General features: G+C 45.9%; 1 protein-coding gene across 5 annotated transcripts in view; it reads right to left on the bottom strand.

Annotated features, from left to right (window-relative positions):
* The window catches only part of PTPRU (protein tyrosine phosphatase receptor type U), a 1238801-nt gene that overhangs the window by 190734 nt on the left and 1020983 nt on the right, over positions 1–27084 (bottom strand). For all 5 annotated transcript variants that reach the window (XM_069623015.1, XM_069623016.1, XM_069623017.1 and 2 more), the window contains 4 exons: positions 21062–21159; positions 20353–20469; positions 14027–14181; positions 11971–12106 (listed from right to left, as the gene is read on the bottom strand). In XM_069623015.1, coding sequence (XP_069479116.1) covers positions 11971–12106; positions 14027–14181; positions 20353–20469; positions 21062–21159 — 506 coding nt within the window. The remainder of the gene's footprint in view (positions 1–11970; positions 12107–14026; positions 14182–20352; positions 20470–21061; positions 21160–27084) is intronic.

The following is a 27084-nucleotide window of genomic DNA, read 5'->3' as shown; positions in this document are numbered from 1 at the left end:
ACAGACAGCAGGAACACAAGTTCCCCAAACAACCAGAACAGGTGGAACATGGTTATCAGAAGTACCAACATCCCAAATACAAAGAGTAGGTATCGCATGCGTAGAATACGTGTACGCTTCCTAGACACATAGTGCAAGTGGGGCATGGACAGCAGCAGGCGAAGCTTACCAAACACCAAAGCAGGTGAATCACGAACAGCAGAAGTGCAAGTGCATGCTTCACAGACATACAGAGCAGGTGTGAGAAGCAGCGCAAGTTTCCCAAACACCCATAGAAACTGAAGGTCAGCAGTAGCGCAAGCTTCCCAAACAGCCATAGAAAATGAAGGGCAGTGCAAACTTCACAAACACACACAGCAGGTGAATTATTAACAGCAGAAGTGCAAGTGCATGCTTCACAAATATACAGAACAGGTACCTAGCTGTGAGTAGCAGCGCAAGCTTCCCAAACACCCATAGCAAAGGAAGGGCAGCAGCAGTGCAAGCTTCACAAACACCCAAAGCAGGTGAATCATGGTCATAACAGTGCACGATTATACATTACACAGAGCAAGTGGAGCGTAGGCTTCAGCAGTGCAAGCTTCCGCTACAGACACGATAAGTACAACATCCAGGAGCATCCGTGCTTGTTTGTCACATAAATATACAGCTAACTTTTATCTGAGAGTAGCTGACAAAGTTAAGGAAAGAAAAACATAAGCCAAAGCAAAGCAGCTGGTGGGCCAATCACCATAGAAAAGACAAGGACAGAGTAAGCCAATGGTTCTGGCTTTTGTGTAGGCCTGCAATGGGGATTTGTCAGGGATTTCCAATGTGCCAGCTTCTGCCATTTATAATTCAGGTGCTGGTGTCAATTGTTTTGGTACTCACATCATCTGACGACATGAGAGCTCACACCATTGCCAGTTCTTATTTTTAAATGCCAGGTTACTTACACCATTTCCCAAGTGCTGTGACACTATAGTAGGGTTTGATGGAAAGGCCTTCACTACAGCAGCACCCCTCCCACCCACTACACCAGCGATATGCCTGTCCCAGGAAGGATACCCTCTACAGCACTGTGTTCTGTTTATATGCATCTGTAATGCAAAACTGTGTTAGAGAAAGCTACACACTGCACATGCTTGAAATGCAGTGCTTAGTCCTTACACGCCTCTCAGCCCTCTACTATGTACAGGGCCAGTGCTGGCAATTTGGGGCTGTGCCACCAAAGTCCAGAATGAGAAAGGAGCTGCTATGCAGGTGGAAGGGGGCGGGGGGAGGGGGGCTACATAGTTATTCATCGGGCCCAATAGTCACTTAGATCTATATTGCACATTTCACACGTAACACATAGCCATACTGTTGGCTTGCCATGTATTACTCTGCAGAGGCCTGTCAATCAATCCAACATCAAGCGAAAAAGCGAAAATCCTTCTTCCAAGTACCAGTTCTAGAGGAATAAATGTGTCCAAACATTGTTTGGGTACATTTTGGTGACACCTCACATGACACACCGTGAGATGCTCTTTCTTGCATCTCCTAGATGTGTTGTAAGAATAAACCCGGTTTTGAAATATCATTTTAATTTCGCCGGGATGAGGGACCTTGTCATCAAACGTACAGAGTACATACGCTTGGCTTTTTCTGAGAGGTCACGAGGTTCCATCAATCACAGAACAAGTACAGCTAGAGTGGCAGCATCGGCAAGCTTCTTCAACACACACACTGCACACTGCACAGACAGCAGCAGTGCATGCTTCCCCAGAACACAGACTAATCAGGTGTAGTAATAATCACAGCACTGAAAGCCTTCCCAACATACACAGAGGAAGGGGAGCATCACGGCGTACCCCTTCAAAGGCACGAGTGCAGATGATGCAGCATCAGTGCACACTTCCTGGACACAGAATACGTACAGCACAGGGGGCAGCAGGGCAAGCTTCCTTCACACAAACAAGTGTGGCACAGCAGTGTGCTGTGCATCCTTTCCTCACACACAGAAAAAATTTACAGCACGAACAGCAATGGGGCAAAACGTCCCCAATATACAGAATAGGTACAACAAGGGCAGCAGAAAGGCAAACCTTCAGGTGCACGGTGCAGCGACAGTGCACATTCTGCATACAAACACACACAGACACCCACGCAGTACAAGCAGCAACAGCACCAGCTTGCCCATTATTAGAACAAGTAGTATATGGGCAGCAGCAGTGCACGTTTTCACAGTGCATACATGTGTGCAACACACATGCACACCCCCCTTTGGCTTATGTGAATAAAAGTTGCAAGGAACAAGAAGGTCTGACGGTGCACAGAACCTGTCTAAGGTAGCGTGAGGCATCACACTGCTTTCTGCTGCCCCTTGCACACCAGATAATGCTTCATTTTTCATATATCAGGGAACACTTTCTCTCAACCCAAACATGCATGTCTCCTAGACCCCCTAGCACGGCTCATAGGAAAATGTACAGAGTTTGCAGGAAGCAGACCCCGATCCTTTTGTGTACAACGTGTCCAATTGATCTACTAGGGAGAGGTGATGAGAGAAAGACAAGCAGTACATATGCACATTCAACTACGCCTGAATAGCATATTGCATATTGCATATTGGTTTGCTATACTGTGAGATGAGATATTTGCATTATGTGATGATTGCAACTTTATAAAAGGGTACAAAAAAAACAAGGCTCCCCAGCACATGAAGCCAGGGAGGGAATTGTTGAACAAAAAAGAAAAAACTAATTAGAGTAAAGGACCCTCACGCGTGGGATCCTTTACTCTGAAAACAGGAAAAAATATATATTATAGGCACGATTGGAGTGCCATGAAGATAATGGTTTCAACGCTCCTTTAAGAGGGTTGGCAGGCGCTCTATTCAGCACCTTTTTTCTGCCGCTGCCCAGGCCTTCAGGTTGGCACTCCCCTGACAAGTGAACATATCACTGCCACCCCCCAGATGGTATCCTGTCGCCGCCGGCCCAGGGCACTTTTAATTACTGCCGCTCCCCACATCAGGGGAGCGCCCAATGTTTTCACCCCTCCTGGGCTGCACATAATTTAAGGGGCCTCGCCTAACAGTTGGTCCACCAGGACTCCCTGGGCCACACCTGGCAGACAGGGCCCAAGTGGAGGAGAGTTGTGTGGGGGCCCCAGGCCGACTGATTGCTGGGCTGCATCTTGCATAAGCAGCCCAGCCAAAGTAAAGATTCTGGGGCCCCCACGCACTGCTGCTGCAGAGAACCAAAACAAGAGAACTCAAGACAAAAGAACATCAAGAAAGAGTAGCAGCAAGGACCTTGAGGCAGCCCTGGGCCAGACTGTCTCCGAAGTAACGTGTTTTTATATATATATTGTTTTGTGTACAGTACATTGTATGGACTTTGTAAATTTTTTAAAATACTTTTTTACATTTAAAATATTTAAAAGGACTCTTTTTATATTGTCAAGGTTAGATATGCAACTAGTTTAAGTTGCTTGTATTGTTTCCCCTTTTTAACTGCGTGTGTACTGGAAGAGAAAAGTATATATGAGCATATAACTAAAAGAATCGTACACCAGAATTAATTTGCCCTCATTTCCTTTTGTGTGCCAGTTACTTTAACCCAATGTCTTTTTTCCTCAGAGATAGTTGGGGGGAAATCCTGCCCTAATCATTGTCTTTGCCTCCCTTTCCCACATCACAGCGGGGCTGACCGGGGTGATCTTCGACCCAACCCAGGTAAGCAGGCTTGGAGACAGGTAAGGGGTGGGTCAGGTATTCAGTAAAGGTATATAATAAGTAAATTTGTGTGCCCGCCTACACCTGTCTCCCTATAAGGTGCGTGATACGATCCCTTCTACATTTTTCGGAGGCACGGGCTGAGGTCACCTTTGGTGTTCCTATATACTCCATATCCAACCTACTTTCCTCATACCTCCACTTTCTTTCCTTCCCGGTGCAGCGTACATCTTGCTAGTGTAAGTTGCCCTTATTCTTCCAGTCAATCAGTTTTTGTGTGCACGTTTGTGGATAGGGAATTGTATATAATGTTCTAATCATTGTGTTCTTGATTTTACCATATTTGCCACCCCTTTGGGGCAGACAGGTACAATCCTCATGAATCAGCTTCAGGTAGCCAGCTCGGCTGAAGGTGAGGGGGATTAAGGATGACCATTGCTTTGTCATAGGTGACCTCCCTTGCTTGGAGCCCACCTCTACATCAGGTGCTCAAGTGGACAGTGTCCATAGATTCCCTCAATGGCCAGGTCAAATGTCTGGGTAAAGTGCCTGGCCTAGCAGGAACCAGTATCTCGATGTACCAGAGCCCTAAGGAGGTTGATCCTATGACACTGCCCATTACCATCCACGGGGAGACCATATAGTGTCATATCCTCTCTGGGCACTAAACACAGGTCCCAGTTTACCTGACCTGCAGGGATTGACGATGAACCCACCCCACACCTCCAGGATCGTCTAGCCTGAGGATTTGGTAATCAACACTAGCCTTGACACTCCTTGGGTGAAAGGGGAATGGGACAAGAAAACAAACAGCCAGATCACTGCTCGTCACTCTCTGGTTCCTGTTCCCAGACCTTAGACACTTGACTCTGGCTTGCCTGACAGTATCTAAAACAACACAAACATCTACTTAATAAATACTGGTTGTGAAGAGTTATTTAAAATCTTCTGTTATTCCTCCCTTCTTTGTTCAATTCTGTACCTGGTTGCCTCCCTAAATCTCAGGAAGGCAGATTTATGAAATGCTTCTTTTTGCTTATATAGTTTCACTCTGAGTTTCTCACTTTCCTTTTAGTTTTGAATAATAAAATGAAGTCTTTGTAACTCTTGTTCGTATCGTTCACTTGATTGAAGGAAACCTTTTCTCTCTTTAATTTTGCATCTTTTTTCACAGTTTTCTTAGTTCTTCTCTTGCTTTTTCCGTCAGTGAAAGAAGAACAGGTTAAATGCACCGTGCTCCTGCGCTATGCCCACATTTTCTCTTGCCTATTTCTCCCTGCACTTCCCGCGCTCTAGTGAACAGACTTGAGGCCGACACGCACACCAAAAACCTTTTGTTCGTACTAATTCACTGCACTTCCGCGCTGGTACTTTCCCTTTTAATCTCACGGTGACTCCTGCGCTACCTGAAGATGAGGCTCACCATGGCAACACTGAGCTTCTGACAACACTTGCACGTCAATTCTAGTGGGTTCTTTTCTCTAGCCTGATGACATGCTCGGGCGACCCCGTAACTCAGCGCTTGAGTGGTATTGAACATACACTCACAATAAGACTCTTCTTATGGATATTAAGTTCTGTGAGTACCCTTTACTTGTATTAGGAATCTCAGTTTTAAAATCGGTTTGTTGCTTTCAATAAGAAGTAAATATTTAAATGACTAACTATATTCAATATCCAAATTTCTGACTTCAAATATTGATACCGCCGTCAGATGGCACAGTAAGTAGAGTGCTCGCTTTGACATCCGTGCATAGTCTGCCAACGCATGTTAGAATTACTTCGATTCCCGGCAGGGCCAAACTCAGCCTTTCATCCTTCTAAGGTCGATAAATGAGAACCACACACAGTGGGCAATAATAAGCAGTGCTCCGCTTGAGGGTTTGTAGCACTATATAAATGCAAATTCTTATTATTATTATTATTATTATTATTATTATTATTATTATTATTGTTATTATTACTATTACTATCACTTATCTCGCTGTTCAGCAACTTATTCCTTTTTCTTTGGTTTAATTCTTTCTTGTGCTCAAGTTGCTCTCTGGACCAAATCTCTGATGAAAGGCAGTTTAGAACCTTTGTGAAGGTTCTAAGTGCTGTCACAGCTGCCTTTCTCCAATCATTTTTTAGCTTTGTCGCCTCCATTTTGTAATGGGATTAACCTATTCTCCTATAAGCTTCAGTTAAGGAAATTAACCAATCAACAACTTCAGACTCCCAAACCCCCCCAAGTCTTCCCCTCAGAGTCCAATACCCCATACCTAATGCTTGGTGTATCTGACAGTGTGCATAATGGTGCTTCTGCTTCTTAACCCCTGACAGGCCTACACAACACATGGACAGGGTTGCAGTCATACCACCTATGCTTAGCCCAAATCCTGCCTTGTCGAGCACTGCACCCAGTCATCTGCAGCACCCAGTGTAGGTGCCATCATGGCTGCGCCCAAAAGCACCCCGATTTTACCAGGGTCTAGAGCATGCCAGTGCTACACCACTGGATAGAGGTGTTGAACTGATGGCTTCCTCCATGGTGGATGCTTTCGTGGACATGATACATGGGGCCATTGTGACACCATCCGAGCATTGCCCCTATGCCCATCTGAGACCCTTCTCTGGGGAGAAACCAATCCCGAGGGGTGAAGAAGAATTCCAACTTTGGGCCCACCAGAAAAACAAGATGATAAACTACTGGAGAGCTCCAGATCAGGAGAAGAGGCGTTGCATCATTGGGAGACTGCACATCGCTCTGTTCCAAGCATCCAGATCCCAGAGTGAAGGACATCATGTACACACTGGATGGAGTGTTTGGAGTCACCAAGTCTGGTGAAGCGATGGCAGTGAAATACTATGCCATCCACCTCCAGCAGTGGGTTGAACGACTCTCAGAATAGCTTTCCAGGACCAAGCTGATTCTACAGCTGACTCGACAATAGGGGATTGAGCCCAACAGCATGACCCTTGCAGGTCATGAGTGGAGCCAAATCACTGCCAAGAGCAGCCCCAAGAGAACCAATGGCATACTGCACCACTACAGCCTTGGTAGTTTTTCCACAGGTGTGGATATGTGTGGAAATGTTGGCTACACCTTCTGTATGTGCACAAACACACTGGACTATACTGTACCACACCAGATTATATTCAAGTCACGGCAAGGTTCCGGCCTTGAACACTCCAATGCACACATAGGTGGAAACTGCATAGAGGACCAGGAAGAGGAGCACCTGAATTCTCAATTCTACCTTGCTGCGACAGAGTAGAGACGAACAGCAAGTCTGCACCTACAGATGGACCCAAGGCTGCACTGATGCCACCAGTTGGCAAGTCATCTGGGAACCAGCATCCACCCAGACCGGCAAGTCCACCCGAGGAAGATCACCTGTAGTCAAACTACCATCAAGCGCTGCACCCGAACTTAACTTCATGGGGAATACCAGACAGGCTTGTAGGGCCACAAGCCACCGTGACAATTGCCATCACTGCACATCAGGCACAAGCTCTTCTGGATCGAGGCTCACAGGTGACCATTATGTATGAACCGTTCTACGGAAAACACCTGACACATATCCCATTGGAGCCCATGGCTGGACTGAACCTTGTTGGCATGGGAGATAACCCTTGCAAATATCTGGGGTACATCTGGGACAGAATGCAGTTTCCAGCCTATGTAGCTGAGTCAGTACTTCGATTGACATCCTGGTTCTGGTCTGCAGCAGTGAAGACCGCACAACACTGGTGAGGACTGGAATTAATTCCTTGATGTTTGACGCACTGGTGGCTTTATGTCAGGAGATAGCTGGACCACGATATGCCAACATGTACCCCATGTGCCAACAGAGGTACATGCAGAGAGAGAGCTCTGGTCTAGAGCTCCACCTGATGGACCCATTGGAGATGTTCACACCACACAGTTGGGGCAGATCCCAATCCCAGCCGGTGCCACAGTGATGGTTCCTGGCAGAGTGCGACTCAGCAGGGAGCAGTGACCAAGACGTATGACGGAAGCACCAGAACATGAGGAGCACCCATGGGGTTTACTGGTACAGCAGACTCTGGTGACAACAGATGGAATGGACCTTAAGTCCATCAAGGTACCAGTCATTAATGTGACCAACAGGACATCTGCTTACCAGGATGCAGGATCATCGCACGGTTCCACCTGACCGCTTCTGTAGCTCCAGCGAGTATTGCCACCGATCCATCTGAGACAGTGTTGGATCCAAAGACCTTGGACTTTTGAGACTCGATCTCGGAGAGGAACAAGTAGCACTTAAGGAAGCAGCTCGTCCTGGTGCCAAAGCATTCCCCACAAGCACCTGGGACATCAGCAAGGCCCACCGAGTGGAACACCACATCTGGGTGTCTGATGCCACTCTCCCAACGTTATCACCTGGAGGAATAGCAGGGATGTCCAGATGTGCATTGGTTACCATTGACTTAACACCTGCACTATTCTGGACCAGTACACTATGCCCTGGGCAGACGAGGCATTCAACTGCATGTGGGAGCATGCGGGAGCAGGAGCATGTGGTTTTCAGTCCTGGACTTGAGGAGTGGCTATAACCAGATTTTGATACATCTGGCAGACCATGAGACAATGGCTTTCATCTGTCTGTTAGTATTTTAAGAGTTCATCAGGGTACCTCAGGGGATCTGTGGAGCTCCAGGGACTTTAAGAACCTCATGATAAAGAAAGTCAGTGACATGAACATCCTGCATGACATCATGGTGTTCAGGAGGACCGTTGAAGAACACAACCAGAGGCTCATGAAGGAGCTGGTTCATCTGCGGGACCAAGCGCTAAAGGTCAGTGTGTAAAAGTGGCAGTTTTGCCAGACTAGGCTCAAGTACATCAGACACATAGTCTCCATGGACAGCATCACCATGGATCTGGCAATGATGGACACTGCTCACCTGGCCAAGATCTCAGTCCCTCAAGGAGACAGAGTTTCCTGGGATTCTGCAACAAGTACAGGGGGTTCATCGTTGGTTATGTAAATTCCCCCTTTCTCGATGGCCCTTCCCTATTCCCATTTTTGCCCCATAGGGCTCAATGGGAATGTGGAAGGTGGCAATTACGGTACCGCAAATTGCGGTACCGTAATTGCCATCAACGTCCCTTTGCGGGTCCCTGCTTTAACGGCTGGTCCAGACCAGCCGTTAAGGTTGGGAGCCGCAAAGAGACCTCGTAGTAAGGCATTAAGGGTTTAACAGCGCCAACACCTTTTACGGCGCCGTTAACCCCTTAACGCCAGGGTCCTAATGAGGGCCTTTGTGTTGAAAACAAGTATCCTTTAACTATTGCGATTAATTACTTTACCAACTACCCTCCTGTCAGTATCTAGAGTGCATCCCTTTTCCTTCTTGAAACTGTCTGTCCACTACATTTCTTTACAGGGTAGGTTGTATTTTGTAGTGTGCTAGAACTGTGTGTTGTGATAATAAAGTAGATCTTTTTATACAACCTTAACTGGACAGTCCATTTTATCATTGGGTAATAATTGTATATTCGTTGAGTTAGAACGAACGAACGATCCACGACCTTCCGAAGATAAACCTAGGGTTCTGTCTAAATTACCAAAATTGGATGAGGAGATTTATAATTTACTTGTGTGTCCAATCTGTTCTGACCCCTTCTGTTGTACTAGAAGTGTGGGTCTGATTGATGGTTTAGAAACCGATATTTATCCCTGGACCACTGGTGCCCCGGAAGTTGATTTGTCACCATCACTATCCTGGAGGTATCTGAGCTGCCGTGTGTGAACCGAGATGAAATCTGCACATCCTAGCTGGCGGATCCTGGCATTGCTCTGTTCCTAAAAGCCAAGACCCAGGAGTGGATGTGTCCTGAGACTTTGCTCATAACTCCGAGCAAGGTGCAATGCCGAAGGTGTGGAAGACGCTTGTGCAGAAGTTTGGAATCCGGTACAAGTAAAGAAAAGTTAGATACCAGCTTCTACATTTCCTGGTGTTGCCACATAGATTAGACTGATCTATATTGTATGCACTCCACAACAACCATCACAGACATCTTGAAAGCAACAGTAAGGGGCCAAAGGAAGACGAGAGAGGAACTTGTACCAGTACCTATGAAGACTTTCTTAACATTAACCTATGTAAATGGATCTGTATAATGTGAGCAAGAAGCTGCAAAGATCATACAGTGGAAAGCAAGAGAGAATCCATGAGAGGGGAAATGAAAATGGGAAAGAAATCCCAGCCAAGCGGAGAAAGCCTTGATCAATACACTGTGCGAGTCCTAAAAAACCCCACTAACAAGTGAGGAAGTATCTCAAGGAAAATTGCCATAAATACTTCACCAAAGAGAATATCAAACTCCAGATTGTTGTCAAGGAATTACAATTACTAATGAAAGAGGTCACAAGAGACTATAAATGAAGGTCCTACGGGATAAATATTATACAAAGAGGCCATCAGAAAGACTGATACATTAGGAAAATCAAGTAAAAATACTGACATTATTTAGATTTAGTTTGTTAATGGTAGGGACAGGATAAAACTAGCTTTGGATGGAGGACTTTTCTTTCTTTGGGTCTTCCTGACGACAGCCAAGAACCTTTAGTTCCTTTAGATAGGTAGTTAAACCCCTTTAGAATAGGGAAAGCTAGGCTGTTTTCTTATCATTTAATAAAAGTAATTTAGAAATGTCCTCAAAGAGTCTGACTCCTTCTTCCGACCCACCACAGTTCCTACGCCTACAGATCCAGAGCCACTCCTAGAGAACCTGAACGCCAACTGGTGAGTGTTCCTTCAGAATCTATTCCCGTTCCAATCGCCCCAACTAGGCTGGACATGGTAGAGGAACCCTTACCCATTCCTCCACTGGAAGATAGGCTCCATGACTTGGTGCAGAAGTACTCCACTGAGTCAGGGTAAAAACCGAGATGAGGCCCTGGCTGCTCTCTGTTGTACCACCAGTGAGAGCAGACCTGTTATAAAATGCACCTATGATTGACCAGGGGTCCTTCGTGAGGTTCCTATAGCCTGTTCCTCTCAGTCTTCCATTACTCCTTCTTTAGAGCAGGATCCTTGAAGTTCAGGGGAACTATGAGAGGTGCCTGAGATTCAGGGTACTGTCTGGCAACCAGTGGCCTGTCCATCAAAATCATGGCTGGATACATTTATAGAACAGGCCAAGGCATGTTCAGGGACAAGGAGAGTTTAAAGGGGCATGGGCATGTAACCCCCTGTGGTGGATAAAACAAAAAAAGAACAAAAGAATCCCAGTCGAGTGAAGCCACGTCGGGGATCCTTGAACAAAATAGAAAAACAGTTATTGTAAAGTACCCTCATGCATGTGATCCTATACTCTTTGAAAAAGGAAGAAAAAAAAACATTACAGTCGCAAGCAGAGCACCATGATGTAACAATTTCAACTCTCCTTCTAGAGGGTTGACAGACACTCTGATCTGCCCGTTCACCACTGCTGCCTTCAGTTTGGCACTCCCCCGGCAAGCAGAGCAGTGCCTTAAACTATCTCCACTGACTCCCAGGTGGCATCCTGTCACTGCCGGGCCCCATGCACTTTTAATTACAGGCACTCCCCACTGCTGGAGAGATCCAAACTGTTTAGCCGTCCTGGGCTGCATATAATTAAAGGGGCTCGCCCTGACAGTTGGCCCACCAGGGCTGCAGATGCATAAGTAACTAGGTGCAAAGTTGCATGTTTACTTCTTCTGATCAGGCAGTTATAATAGTATTTTTTTCCTGTGGTACTATGTGCACTACCGGTCCAAACATATCCATGCAACCGTGTATGTGGAAGCAGGGGTACATGGTTCTACACGTCTGTTTCCTATTTTATGTTGGGAGCATCTTTACTCCCTATTATTATTTTTTGGTGTTATTTGCCTATGTTTAGGCAGTAAAAGTGGCCGATATGTCCCTTATCCGTAGGGCTGCATTGTAGGTTTTAAAAGGACTCATCATGGTAAAGAAATGTATTCACCTGTAACAATGGTTCTCCAACATGGATACTGTGCTCTGTTTAGAGCTTTGGAGTGTTCCCCACTGTTGGGTAGGGCGTTCCCACTGGATATCAGGGAACACCAACACTGTGAATCTGGAAATGATGCGATGCCATAGAGGTCTGCACCTCACCCCCCAGTAAGTGTGCTCGTGAAATTGGAGAATTTGAAAATTCAGGTTACAGGACAATGCCAAGGGTTCTGAGAAGCTGAGACACATTCAAGACAAAAAAAAATTGCAGATCCATCTGGGATTCCCATCCTTGAGGAGGCCACACTCACCTCTGTCTGGATCATGTTGATCCTCCGCGAGCAGAGCGTCTTGACACAGTTGTAAATGTCCACAACACCTTCACATTCCGCCATGTCCAACATCACGTCCAGCACGATGTAGCACCCTGTCCTTCCAGTGCCAGCGCTGTGGAGAGAGGAGAGGCGTGAGAGCTGCTTCCACCCACCGGAGTCTTGTTTATCCTGGTCAAAGGCCTTGCATCCAAAGATAAACTATCACTGATGCATTTGCAGAATCACATATAGAAGTTAATAGCCAGAGATAGCACTGAATCTGATTGCAACACCTTAGTAGGGAGGGGGCTGGTTATCTTACATTAGAGGGGGTGGCTAATCAGAGCAATTTAGCTGAACTGGAAAGGAAGTGGTCGTTGATACTAGCGCTCTAGTAATGGTTGGTATCAGAGCAGTGGCAGAAGAGAGGGCTCTGAGTTGCAATGAAAGCAGTGAGCAGTTAGAAGTATTGTATCTCCATAGATGGAGCAAGAAGCCATTATCATTATGAGCCACTCTCACAAGTTATTGATTGAGGATAAACTGAGGGCTCCCCCAACCAAGGGTTTAAGTCTATTAGCACACAGTTTTTAAAATGAGGTCTCTATTTAAGCAATAGAACCCGAGCGTCGGGGCATTACCGAAGGCCCTGGGGCATTACCAGAGTCGGTAATGCCCCTGACGCGAGGGTTCTATTGCTATTAGTACACCGGCCTGCAAAAATTGCGTGACTGGGGCACTAAAAGCTTTTTTTTTGTCCCGAAACGCTGCGGCATTTCGGGCGCTGCAGCGTTTCGAAAAAAAAAAAAAAGAAAATGCCCACCGCCATGGAAAGGGAAAACGGAGTCCATTTTCCCTTTCCATGGTGGCCATCGAGATCGGACGCGCTGGGAACACAAGTGTTCCCAGCGCGTCTGCTCCCAAAAAAGGATCAAACAGAAGGTAAGTGGGGTTGGGAGGGCGGGAGTAACGTACCTGCGTCCCTGGCGGGGGACAAGGGAAGTCCCCAGCCGTGTGGAGGCACATAGCGGGGAAGGCCCCACTCAGAGTCTCCACGCGGCTGGATGCTTTCCTCGTCCCCCGCTGGGGACGCAGGACCAAGAAGGTAAGTTGGGGGGGTGGGTGGGAGGGAGGGAAGGGAATTAAAAAAATAAAATAAAAAAGACTTACCCGAGTCCCCGGCGGGGGGTGAAGGCAGCCTCTCAGCCGCGTGGAGTGTCGGAGCAGGGATGGCCCTGCTTTGTGCCTCCTCATTGGCTGAGGGGTTGCCACCCCCCCCCCCCCGGGACAAAGGCTGTGGAATCCCGACGGAGGGATTCCCGGCCGGGTAGGGACCTGGCGAGAGCCAATCAGAATGCGTGTTGCATTCAGATTGTCTCTCGCTGGGTTACTAATAGAGTTTATGCATTCCCAGCATTCTGATTGGCTGAGAGAAGGTGTAAAATGGAGCCTATGTCCAAATTTGTGTTATGATATAGATAGTTGGTAGTTCTAGCTTTACGTTGGGGTATGGTATATGGGCAGAATATAGTATAACTGTTTAATTAGGTATGCATGCAGACTATGGCAGGTATTACTCCGTTTGTAGATAGGAATGTGGGACTTTAGTGCTTAGAGCAATTTAGCGAAGGACGACATGTGATCCCAATAGATTGCTCATGGGCTAAGTGCTCATCTCACACATGGGCCCATCCTGCACTTCACAGGTTTGAATGCCGACAGGGTAGTGGCACTCCGTAATAATTCTGATGTCAATAAATTGAGTTTGGATAATAATGACACCTTTTGCAACATCACTTAGAAGAGGGAGGAATCCAGCACACACAAAACATTATATAAAAATGGGATATTATGAGAGTTGCTGGTCAGAACACTTGCGGAGTATTGTCATGAGGGTAGTAGCTGCAATATTTCACTTGAGTGTGGCATTACCAAGGCAATAGCAGTTCATTAAATAGAAAACAGACGTTCAGTAGCATTGCATCCTTCATAGTCCAGTATGCACAGTGAAGACATTAAGCCAATGTATTGCAATCTCCACAATTATTCTTACCTGCAGTGGACAACAACAGGCCCAGCATCTGGAGGTGTCGATGCCTTCACTCTCCGAATAAAGGCCAAAAGACCAGTGGCATGGTAAGGCACCCCATGTTCTGGCCAAGAAGTGAAGTGAAACTGCTTTACCTCGTGCCTGGCTGGATACCCTCTCTGCTGAGTAGAAAGAGGAGAGCACAGATGGCAAATGGGAAAGGGGGAGCAGTAGACAGAGGGAAGGATGGAGGCGTGAAGGGAGATCAGGGTAGCAAAAAAGGAAACAAACAATGTAAATGAAGAATTGTGTAAGTTAAAAAGAAAATGGAAAATAAATAAAAGAAATTCAACAAAGGAAATTTGGATATATTTGACAAACGAATAAGTGAATTCGGCAGAATGGGGAAAATAAGGAGGAATGAGGAGATGGAGAATCAAGACAATGTGACAATAAGAACACACACAGGAATTAAGAAAGGAGCATGAGAAAAAGAGGAAGAAAGAAAGCAAAAGAGAAAGACAATGAAGGGAAAAGGAAGGGAGCAGCGCAAAATCATTAAGAAGGAAAAATACAAGTGTGGAAAATGGAGAAAAAAAAAGACATTAGAAAAAGAATCAAAATAAGTTCTCCCCTAGCTTCTCTAAACGTTTTTCACTTAGGTGGGAATCCGATGATTTTGTGTGGCAAGACATCCCTTAACTGGGAAAAGTCAGGAGAGTTATTTGTCTGAGGACAAGCTCATTGCACTTTTTCAAATGTCTGTCTTTTCTGTAGGCTAATGTTTAGTGTTCAAGCCTTCTTATATACCATACTCTTCCACCTGAAACCTTCTACAGGCTAGTAGGGAATTGTCCATATCATGTAGGTCACTTACTAGAAGCCTGGAGCCTATACAGGCTTGTGAATGAATGCAACACCTCTGGCTAATTCCCCTTACCCTTAAGGTAGGTCTCATAAGATCAACCCAAAGGGATCCCTGTCCCGAAGAACTTCTATCTTTTAGACTTCAAGTTGACTGACAAAGTAAGGGTCAGCCATGCATGATTTGTAAAACACCCATTTCTTTGTCATGGTAAAAATGCAATTGTCTGTCACATTATCCCTTTGAAATACTCCGCATTCCCATTTACCCAATTATCTGTTCAGGTAAGTAGCCTTTTCATGTTCGCATTGCTCTTTTAAAGTTTCATGTTCTATTTGTTATATATCCTTTCACTTTACATTTTTCACTTTCCACATGTTCTTAATAATGTTCTTTGAAAGTATTTGTCTCTACTGTTATCCTAGTTTGACCCATTCTGTTTAATAGTTATATTTTCACACATATGCTCTATTTGAGATTGTCCTTTAACATCCATTATTTATTAAAATTTAACATCCATTATTTATAAAAAATATCTTTTTAAATAACCCTCTTGTTTGTATTGTCCTTCTTAAACAGCTGCATTCATTGAAATGGTATGGTATGCATTGGGTCTCCTTTTTCATATCATCATTTTAAAAGTAGAAATGAGGCAAGACACAACACACATTCACAGAACCACCCAGTAGCCATCAATGCAAGCTCACCTCCAGTTCAGAGACATATGAGCAAAGAATTGTGGGAATGCAAATTAACGCAAATATAATCCTTCAGCTCTAGAAACATACCTTTGTTTTACAGGGAAGTGTGTTGTATACTTTGCTTCTACCTAAGGCAGACATTTTTCAAGTCAACAGACAACTGCATACCAATTTCACCCTCATTAGGGATCAACGGTGTGGTATAGTGTGACAGCCATGTGGTGTGTCCATTGGGGTATGTGCATCAAACACAGGCACACCTATGGTGGGTCTAAAAAGGTTTGAAAAAACCTGTTCACATCAGCCAAGCCATTGGAGCCAAGTCACACATGCCACAGCACTGCCAGGTAACCATCTATGGACGTTTGCATCCATTTTGCATGAACAATGTATTGTGGGAATAACAATTAGACAAACAATTGTTTTTTGTCATACAGGGCTGTGCTACTTTATACATAGCTTCTTCATCCAAAAGGTGGACATCTATATAGGTAAAAGAAGTTCCGACTGACTGACTCATCAATACCCAGCTCAAACTATTTACCCTAAGAATGTGAAATTTGGAAGGTAGATTGTTTTCATGATGTAGGCACCCACTAAGGAAGGATTTTTGGAAATTCCTTCCCTAAGCGAGTCAAAAGGGGCTAAGGGGTTTTACTGACTCATCAATGCCTAGCTCAAACCATTTAACCTAGGACCGTAACATTTGGAAGGTACATTGTTTGCATGACGTAGGCATCCACTAAGTAAGGATTTTGGGAAATTCCTTCCCTAAGCGAGTGAAAAGGGGGGAGGGGTTTGACTGACTCATCAATGCCTAGCTCAAATAGTTTAACCTAGGAGCATGGCATTTGGAAGGTACATTGTTTTCATGATGTAGGCACCCACTAAGGAAGGTTTTTTGGAAATTCCTTCCCTAAGCGGGTGAAAAGGGTGCAAGGGGTTTGACTGACTCATCAATGCCCAGCTCATACCGTTTAACCTAAGAACGTGAAATTGGGACGGTACATTGTTTTCATGACGCAGGCACCCACTAAGGAAGGATTTCTGGAAATTCATACCACAAATACCTCTTATCCATTCAGAATATCCATTTGAATTCAAAAGACTTCAGTTCCCCTTAAAGGTTTGTTTCACAATGACCAACAACAAATCTCAGGGGCAGATTTTAAAGGTAGCAGGGATTGACGTAAGGGAAGACTGCTTCTCACATGGGCAGGTGTATGTGGCCTGTTCCAGAGTGAGCTCACCTAACTCTCTGGCAATCCTAGCACCTGAAAGCAAAACCACTATTGTAGTTTACAAAGAAGTACACACATATGTTTTTTTTTGTAGGTTGCAGATACCAAATAAGTAATTTTTATTTTTGGGTCTGTATTATTGTCTGTTTGTAATTACAACACAAATACATTTCTGGATGCACACCAGTGGACCAACTAGCTTTGTTTTGTAGGCGATATGCCCCGACTAACGTCTCCAATAAACATTGCTTATTATGTTAAGACATCAACCTGTACATTATATTTCATACAGTTTCAACAAAAAACTCATGTGTCTTTTGAAAACAATTCTACCAAGTCCAAAAATCCAAGCGAGCGAAGCCGCAGGCGACTGCTAGTTCATCTCTATATGAATATTTTGACACTGTCATATGTTGCTTGTACACAGGTCTTCCTATTTCTCTTTCAAAATATCAATTTCCTTTGATGCTGATCTATTTTAATATCCATTGCATTATTCTTGGTATAAGCCACTTCAATTAGGTGTTCTTCTTTTTCACTAACCCTTATCACTATGCAGTTTCAGGCACCATGGTCTGTGTGCCCCCATGCCCTCGTGAGTGTCTGTGTGCCCCCCACTTCCCCCCGTGAGTGTCTGTTGTGTCCCCATGCCCCCGTGATTGTCTGTGTGCCCCCTTGCCCCCCGTGTGTGTCTGTGTGCCCCCATGCCCCCGTGAGTTTCTGTGTGCACCCATGTCCCCTCCATAACTCCCTCCTCTTCTACCGTCCTCCTTCCCACTTTCTCCCTCCTCTTAGCCTTCCCCCTCTTAGCACTTACTCTTATCATCTGTTCCCTGGACTTTGATAGCAGCTTGTCTGTCTCCCCTCCTCCCCTCCTTGTTTTTCTCCCTCCTCCCCCCACCCCTGCTCTTTTAAATTTGTCTCTGACAAATTTGCTCAGTAGCGTGCCTTGTTCACCTCCTTCTCCCTCTCATATGCCCCCGAGCCCCCCTCCCAGCCCTCCTGCACTACATCAATTGTCGTCAGACATAGTAATGTTACTGCTTGCTTTGTTCTCCTTTTCTTTCCCTTCCCTCTTGCCTTACTTGTTCTATGCACTTGCACTATCAGAAATGTCGACAGGCCTATTACGATAGGTATTTTTCACATTCTGTATTGTTTCAAGGACTTTAACTGAATGTAACTGTATTTTCCTATGTTCCCTCCCTCCTTGAAGCGCTTTGAAACACATTGTGTATAGGCGCTATATAAATAAACAATCAATCAATCAATCAAAAACCTTATGTCCTCCTCTTTCATATATTCGCTTTTGCATCGTATTTCTGAAAATATTCACTCTAGTTCATATTGCTGTTTTGTTCACATGTTTCTTTATACCTTGCCCATCTTATCCATATTTCCCTTTACTTGCTGTTTAATTGGTCTTAATACATTGTCACATTCTTCCCCATGATATGTTCCCATTCTCCTTCATGGTGTTATTGAAATACCTCTTTTAGGACATATTGCTTCTGTTTCTTCACAGTATCCTTTAATTTACGGCTTCCCTTTCATACTTTGTTTTCTTCTGTTAATCCTACTTTAAAAAATGCCTCTTCTCTTTCATATTTCCTTCCCCCTTTTTCCAATGCTTTTTTCCTTCTCTTTCACAATACACTTGTTCAATCCCTACAATATTGTCACTTTTAAACTTGCAATATTTCATATTGTAATTGCCCTCTCTTTAAAAGATGAATTTTTAAAACACATCATATTTTATTTTACCCTTTTCCTTCGTTCCGCTACTGTAATATTCCCTCTCTTTTAGTTACCTTTTTCCATTTTCCTTCTCTGTTTCATTATGCATTGTTTCCTCTCGTATTGCGTTTTGCATAAATATATATTTCACTTTCATAGTGTCATTTTCAATCACTCATTTTTAAATGTGTTTTTTCTGTAATTTGATAATTTTCCCATCTTTTGATTCAGTTGAACCTTCTCCTTTTCTTAAATGTTGTCTTTAACTTGCAGATTTTCTATTTTTTTTCGCTACCCTTTTCATTTGATAGTGCTTAATTTTTAAAAGCGATTGTCTTTCATATTGGTATTTTACATTTTCTTTACAACCTTCACATAAATAATTCATTTCATTTGTTTGCTTTTGTTCTTTATTTCTGGTGTACTTTTATAACAATGATTCTATTTATATTGTACTTACCCAATCATGTTCTTTTATTCTTTTGAATGCCATCCCACTTTGAAAACATCTTCATTTTGTATTAGTCTATGGGTTCATTTTTCTTTGTGTTTATAAATTCTCCTTCTATTTCATATTAGTACCTGATGGGGGGTGTCAGTGTGGGACGGCCTCCCAGCCAATGAGGAGGCTCAGAACGGGGGCTTTACCACACAGTAAATTTCCTGCTGCGAGCCTCCTCGGAAGCGGGAGCTCGCCATCTTAACCCCATCTTAACCCCTGTAAATCAGGTAAGTGTGCCTGTGCTACCCTTTCCCTCCTTCTCCCAACCTCAATTTCCACATATCGCACCCACCCCACCACCTCCCCACTTACATTGCACTCCACAGCCCCTTGCTGGTACCGTGAACCCTCTGTGTTCCCGGTGCATCTCCTTCCCTTCTCCCTGATCCATGGCGCCCATCTTGGTTTGTAGTTTTTTCAAGTTGAGAAATAGCAAATAAGTTATTTCTCAACTTGAAAAAAAAAAAACTATTAGTATACCGTTACAGTAATGCCCCAGGGCTAACGTTGAGGCCTTTGCTTTGCTCTGACTTCTAATGTATGCCCCGGGGCACTACCTGATCCGGTAATGCACCCGAGCTCGGTTGCATTACTTAAGGATCAATTTAACATGATACGCGTTATACACTGTTTTATACATGTACACAAAGTGGCATCTCTCTTTGGGATCATAGAAGTAGTTCTTTGAGTAGGGTTATGGGCGTGGGCTTTAGAGAATCCTAATTGTGCAAGACAACACTGCTCATGAACACTCCAGGTGTGTCCATATGCCTTTCTACCTGGTTCAGCCTGTATGCAATTTGTATTACATGTGTTCCAATTTATGGTGGTACTCACAGTTGTTTCAAGTTGCAGAATGTGTTTGGTTAAATGTCAATAGGTGTTCAACTTGTGTAGTTGCTTCCACTGTTTGTCCTACTTTCAGCTTTTAATCTGTTTTTTTGTCATGGGTGACCTATGTTTCCCCAAAAGGGAAGAATTGATTCTGCTGACAAACAGACTTAATCAAGAACCTAGTTGTCATTAAGCAGGAGAAAATGTAAGCAGGTCACATCCAACTAAAGAAATAAAAAAATCAGTGACTGCTTTATTTGATGTAATCCCAGAATGCAACTGTGCGGGTGGTAAATCCACCATCTGCGGTAAATAGCAACTCAATAAACATATAGGTGATTTAACGTACTGCGGGGAGACTGCCTCGACACCAGGAAGACTAGATGTACCTACCCACTAATTTAAGGGTTCGAGCGGGAGGAAGTCCTATGCATCTCACACACCCCAACATACAAGTAAACACTGCTCACCCGCTCCATAGAGAAAGTTCGGACTTCATATTCAGCCATGGTCTCGGTTTCAAGCAGTGTGATCTTAATGTCGCCATACAGTTCAGAGTTTTCGGGCCAGTATTTGGAGCACTTGACCTGAAAATTGAGCGGAGCACAGGATTGTTACCTAGGACTCTATGAATAATGACAGGAATTCCGAACATGGTCCTCTCATTCTATCTCTCACCCATTCATCTTCTCCAGGCCAGGAACACTAAAGGTTTAATGTCTGCTAACATACTGCTTGCAACTTCACCGTTTGAAAGAATTCCCCCCGTTCTTTGACTTACCACTATCTCGAGAAAGCATCTTTGCAGTGGTACCAAGGCTCTGCTTCCAAATGCTGCATCTGAATAATGGTCCCTGTATCTGCAGCTCTATGAATCTCTCTCTCCCTTGTCCTACCTCTTTGTTTATCCCTCTCTCTCTCCCTTCCCACCTCTCTCTCCTAAAATACACATGCTTCCACTATGAGCCGTTTGTTCTGTCCCTTGATATAATATGCTCTCTCCCAGCCTCTAGATCACCCTTCACTCCATCTACAATCGGACACACTGTCTCTGATTTCCAAGTCTGTACTCCCCCGTCTTCCTGCTCTAGGAGTGCCCACCCTCTCTTTCTCATCTGTAAACATATTGTCCTGTTTCTGTCATCCGTTCCACAGTACAGAGCCCATGTGGTTACCTACCCTTCCCACCTCGACCAGTTTGGTTATCATCACGATGCTGGAGCAGTGCTCCTGCCAAACCATCCTCCAGAAGTCATACACCATCTCTTGCTTTGGACCTGCAGGGAGAAGGACAACAGGACATGTTTAGGAAGGTCATTCACCGGCCTCCCCCACAAGGGCATTGCCTTGATTCTGTCCATGAACCCATGAGAGACCTCTGATCTCAGGCAATATATATCCCATGTAAAACCACTGCCCCCTTTCTTTAAATAGCCCATGCAATTCTAACTTTATCTGTAGTCCATGTGGAACCTATACGACCCATGAGCAAACGTATTCCTTTCTTTCTTTTTATACCATGTAATATATACCTCCTATTCTGTCATCCCCCCGGGAGAGACCACTATCCTTACTTTACCTATGTTTCATGTTAGACCTCTATTTATGTCACGTGCATGACCTTTTTCTGTATTCTATCCATGCCCCATGCAAGACCGTGTCAGGCCTCTCTTCTTGATCTATCCATAACCCATCTAGTTGTTCACCCCTTCATTCAAGTAACTTACTCTATCCCTATGTGAACAAGTTCCTCTGTGCATACTTGCCCCAATGTCATGCAAGATTGCTCTGCTTTCTCTATCCACACCCATTCTAGTTCTCACTCTTTGATCCATATCCAACCACTCTCCTTACTCTGTCCAGTGCACATGCAAGACCTCTCACCTTACTCTATCCCCATGCCGTGCAAGAATTCTCACCTTACGATCACCTTACGATCACTCGCATTACTAGTCTATCAATACTGCTTGCAAGATCACACGCCTCATTCCATGTGAACCCTCGTTCCTTACGCTATCTGTTCCCCATGCAAGTTATCAGTCTTGGATCCATAGAAGACCACTCTCTTTACTCTATTCATACTCCATGCCAGATCTCTTTCCTTGATCCATGTAAGACTTGTCTTCTTATTTTATCCCAATGCCATGAAAGATCTCTCTCCTCACTCTATCCACACCACATGCAATATCTCTCTCCTCACTCTATCCACACCCCATGCGAGATCTCTCTCCTCACTCTATCCGTATCCCATGCAAGATCTCTTTTCTCCCTCTATCCATACCCCATGCAAGATCTCTCTCCTCGCTCTATCCGTACCCCATGCAAGATCTCTCCCCTTGATCTATGTAAAACCTTTGACCTTACTCTAGCCCTTTGTCATGCAAGACTTCTCCCATTACTTTATCCATACTCCATGTAAGATCACTCTCCTTGTTCCATGAAAGATCTATCTTCTTACGATATGTGTTCGCCATGCAAGTTCTCACTTCTTAATCCATGTGTGACCTCTCGCTTTGCAGAGCAGGTGTGACTCTTCTAAACCTTTTTATAACTAAATCCCAAGTGAAGTATCTCCTCTCGTACTTTCCATACCCATGCAAGTCCTCTTTCCTCACTATTCATACCTTTTGTAAGACACATGTACCCATGTCTGGCATAGCCAATATCAATTCTTCCCTTATTCTCTGCATAGTTAATATGATATGATATGATATGGCATTTATAACGCGCCTATACACAAGTGTTTCAAGGCGCGACGAGGCAAGGGAGGGAAAAACAGTGGAAGACAGACAACGATCCTACTTGGCCACGTGTAATTCAGATCACACAAGTGCGAGGGTAGGGAGAAAGGGAAGAGTGCTAGGGGAAGGGAAAGGGGAAAGTGCAGTACATGGGAAAGATTAATAAATAAATAAAATAAAAAGAATAAATACGATAAATAAAAACGGCCTGATGGTGGCAGGTGCAAGGTAAGAGCAGACATAAGTGCTGGTAGGGGGACTGAAGGGATACAGAACCAGTCCCCAAGTGCAGGGGGTTGCCAGGGAGGCAGGGCAGGAGAGCAAAAGGCGGGCCTGGCCCCAAGATCAGAAAGAGTGGCCAGGTAACCAGTGCAGCATCAGCAGGGAATAGGGGAGAGAGGCAGAGAAGGCAGAAGCAAAGAGGAAGGTTTTGAGGTGTTTCCGGAACCGGAGATGGTTCTCCTCAAGTTTCAGGGAGGCAGGAAGGCTGTTCCAGAGGGAGGCCCCAGCTGAGGAGAGAGATCGACCACCAACTTGTTGCTTGGAGAAGCGGCTAAGCCTGAGGGAGTTGGAGGCAGATGAGCGGAGAGCCCGAGAAGCAAGGTATTTAGGAAGAGAGAGTTGAAGGTAGTGCGGTCCCAGGCCCCAGAAGGTGTTGTGGATAATGCAGAGGGTTTTGAACTTAATCCTTGCAGCCACTGGGAGCCAGTGCAGAGATTTCAGTCCTGGAGAGATACGATCCCTGGGCTTGAGGCCAAGGACAAGTCTCGCAGTCCTGTTTTGGATCAATTGCAGAGGGCAGAGAGTAGAGGCAGGCAGATTTAGATAGAGGCTGTTGCAATAGTCCAGCTTAGAGAGAACCAGGGCTCTGGAGACGGTGAGCTTCTGGGGCAAGGAGAGGAGAGGAAGAATACCTCTGAGGAGGTGCAGCTGGTAGTGTGACTTCTTAGAGACGTCGGAGATGTGAGGAGAGAAGGAGTGTGTGGAGTCGAAAATGACCCCAAGGTTTTTAGCCTTGCAGGTGGGAGCAGGAAGAGGGCCAAGGGAGACCGGCCAAAGAGCTGAAGGGAAGGAGGGAGAGGGGGTGCCGATGAGTAGAATCTCGGTGTTACTGGCATTAAGGCAGAGGTAATTGGCGGAACACCACTCCTGGATAGCAGACAGACAGTGAGAGATGAAGGAAGGAGAGGAGGAGGCCGAGGGTAGCCTGAAAACGAGCTGGGTATCATCCACATAGCACTGAAAATTGGGGCAGAGAGCGGCGATGCGGTGAGCAAGGAGTGCCAGGTATTGGTTGAACAGCCAAGGAGAGAGGTTAGAACCCTGGGGGATGCCACAGGTAGGGAAAAAGATATCAGAGAGGAAGGACCCAAGTTGGACCTGGGAGGGTCGGTCAGAGAGGAAAGAAGTCAGCCACGCCATAGCCTGTCCAGTGATACCCAGGTTATCACGGAGACAGTTGAGCAGGATGGCGTGGTTGACAGTGTCAAAGGCAGAAGAGAGATCAAGCAAGATAAGGACACACAGGGGGCCTCATTACACGGAAGGCTGTAAACCATGGTGCTGTTAGCACCATGGTTGCCGCCGGTACCATACCAGTACCACCATGGAGAAAAGGGGAATTACCACCCCATTCCAAGGTTGCCGGGGCGGTAATTCCCCCTTTCCCCATGGCCCTTCCCCATTCCCATTTTTGCCCCGTAGGGCATAATGGGAATGGGGAAGGAGCTAATTACGGTACCGCAAATTGCGGTACCGTAATTAGCACCAAGATCCCTTTGCAGGACCCAACTTTAACAGCTGGTCTAGACCAGGCGTTAAGGTTGGGTCCCGCAAAGGGACCTCGTAGTAAGGCGGTAAGGGTTAACAGTCACCGGTACCCTTACCGGTGACCGTTAACCCTTACCGCCTTCCGTGTAATGAGGCCCAAGGTGTTGGAGTCAAGGTTGGAGAGAAGGCCTTCACGGATGTTCAGGAGAGCAGTTTCTGTGCTTCTGGCAGCCCTGAAACCAGACTGATGGTCATGAAGACAACCAACAGATTCGGTGTGGAGATTAAGATGGGAGATGGCCAGTTTCTCCAGGAGCTTGCCCAGGAAGGGAGTGATGGAGATTGGGTGATAGTTAGCCAGGCAGGAGGGGTCAGCAGAGGGTTTCTTAAGAAGAGGGTGCACAAGGGAGTGCTTCAGGGGGGATGGGAAGACTCCAGTGGCGAAAGAGTGATTGTAGAAATCAGCCAGGGCAGGAGCCAGGGAGTCGATGTGGTCCTTGATAGTTTTGGAGGAACAGGGGTGAACCTGTTTTGACGAGACTTTCATAGAACGGACTTGTCGAGAAAAAAGGGGAAAGGAAGAGAGGGAGGGAGGGGGGGTGGCAGCAGAAGGGCCAGAGGAAGAGCAGGGGATAGAGGGAGGGAGTTGATAGGAGGAGAGTGAGGACAGGATGTCCTGAGTTTTGGAAATGAAGTGAGAAGCCAGTGTCGTGCAGAGGGCCTGGGAGGGGACAGGAGAGGTAGAGACACTGTGGCAGGATTGGCCAGTTCCTTGCAGATTTTAAAGAGTTCAGCTCAGTTGTTAGATGCTGCAGAGATCCGGGCTTGGATATGGGATCTCTTCTTGGTGAGAGCGGAGAGCCGGTATTGCCGTTGCAGCAGGCGGCAGGCCAGTTTGTCAGAGGATGAACATGAAGCACGCCATTTCCTCTCGGCCACCCTGCACTTGCGTTTAAGGGTGATGAGATCGGAGTCATACCAGGAGTTACACTTGGCGTTGGGCTTCAGGCGGATTCTCATGACAGGGTCAAGGATATCAAGAGTATCAGATATAGCAGAGTGGAGCATGGAGAGGGCTGTGTCAGGGTGGGAGTCAGCCAAAAGGGGAGGAGGGGGTGAGAAGGTGGCGGCGAAAGCCTCAACAGACACGCGCTTCATGGGTAGGATGACTGAGAAGGTGGGTGGCAGTGATGAAGGTGGCTTGGCCTGAAGGGTAGGGAGGGTGAGGTGGGAGGATAGGAGAAAGTGATCACTCCAGGATAGAGGAGTGGAGAGGGGGACAGAGAGAGGAAGGTCGGAGGAGATCAGAGCATCGAGAGTGTGCCCTGCAGAATGAGTCGAGCCGGAGGGGAGAATGGTTAGTGAAAGAGTCGCAGAGGTCCCGAAAGTGTCCGGAGGGGGGGACAAGAGGCATCCAAGTGGATGTTGAAATCTCCATGAAGGAAGAGTTGAGTGGTTGTGGCCAAGTGAGAGGAGGAGAGGTCCGCCCACTCGGAGAGAAAGGAGGAAATCTGACCAGGTGGTCGATATATGGTAGCCACGGTAAGGGAATGGCTAGGAGAGAGAGAGAGCCGGCAGACAAGACATTCAAAAGAGGAGTAGGTCTGTGTAGGAGTGACAGAGGCAGGAATCCACTCAGGGAAGATAAGGGCAACACCCCCACCAGAGCGGTTGGGCCTGGGCACAGAGAGGATCTTGTAGCCGTCAGGTAGAAGCATGTCAAAGCTAGTGACAGAGCTGGTCATGAACCAGGTCTCAGTGAGACTGAGGACATCGAGGTCACGTTCTTCGAGAAGGCGGCAGATGTCTGAGGAATGTTTGACAGCAGAATGAGAGTTAAGAGTGGCAATGTGAAGAAGGTTGCCATCCTTGAAGGACTTCTGGGCAGGGGTACAGATCAGGTGTAAGCCCTGCGGAGGTGTAGAAGGAGCCCGAGAGGGGGCAGAGAGGGAGGGAGAAGGCAAGGCAGCCGAGGAAAGGGGAGGGGGGACAGCAGGAGAGGAAAGGAAGTTGATGAGGCGTGGGAAGCATCTATCAAAGAGGTGAAGGTTGGCCTGAGGGCCTTGGACCAGTACGGTCCTGTTAGCGTAAACATTAATGATGACCTTGGAGAGGTGGAAGGAGGCCAAGAGGACATCCCAACAGGTGCCACCATTAATGGGAGAAGAGGAGAAAGGAGCGAGCACAGAAACCATATGAAGGGTCCATAGGTCAGGTGAAGGCACGACAAAGAGGATGCCGGTGAGAGTTTCCTTGGAGGAGGCACCAGTGTAGGTGCCAGCGATAGGGAGGCCTGGATTGGAGACCAGGATGTCCTTTTTAAACTTTTTCCTACCAGATTTAGTGAGGAGAGCAGGATAGTCAATAGAGAAGCAATTAGAGAAGATAGGAGGGATAGAGAGCACCATAGAGTAGGGAGAGGAGAGGCGGGGGGAGGGGACCTCTTGAAATATGAGACCTCTTCACTCTTTCATTTCTCCATTTATATGTGAGGAGCCTCTCCTTTTGTCCAGAGCTCAGCTGAGATCTCGTTATTCTAGTCATAGTCTATGTGAGGCACATCTCTCCTTGCCCTGTTTATGCTCATCAGATACCTTTCTCCTACCCATAACTCCTGCAGTTTCCTTGTTCTTAGGTTATACATGCAAGGCAGCTCTCTGCACGCTTAACATATGCGAATGAAGGACGCCA

The sequence above is a fragment of the Ambystoma mexicanum genome, chromosome 11 (assembly GCF_040938575.1).
Source record: "Ambystoma mexicanum isolate Mex_15411 chromosome 11, UKY_AmexF1_1, whole genome shotgun sequence".
Lineage (NCBI taxonomy): Eukaryota > Metazoa > Chordata > Amphibia > Caudata > Ambystomatidae > Ambystoma > Ambystoma mexicanum.
This window is presented reverse-complemented; position numbering and strand designations above follow the sequence as displayed.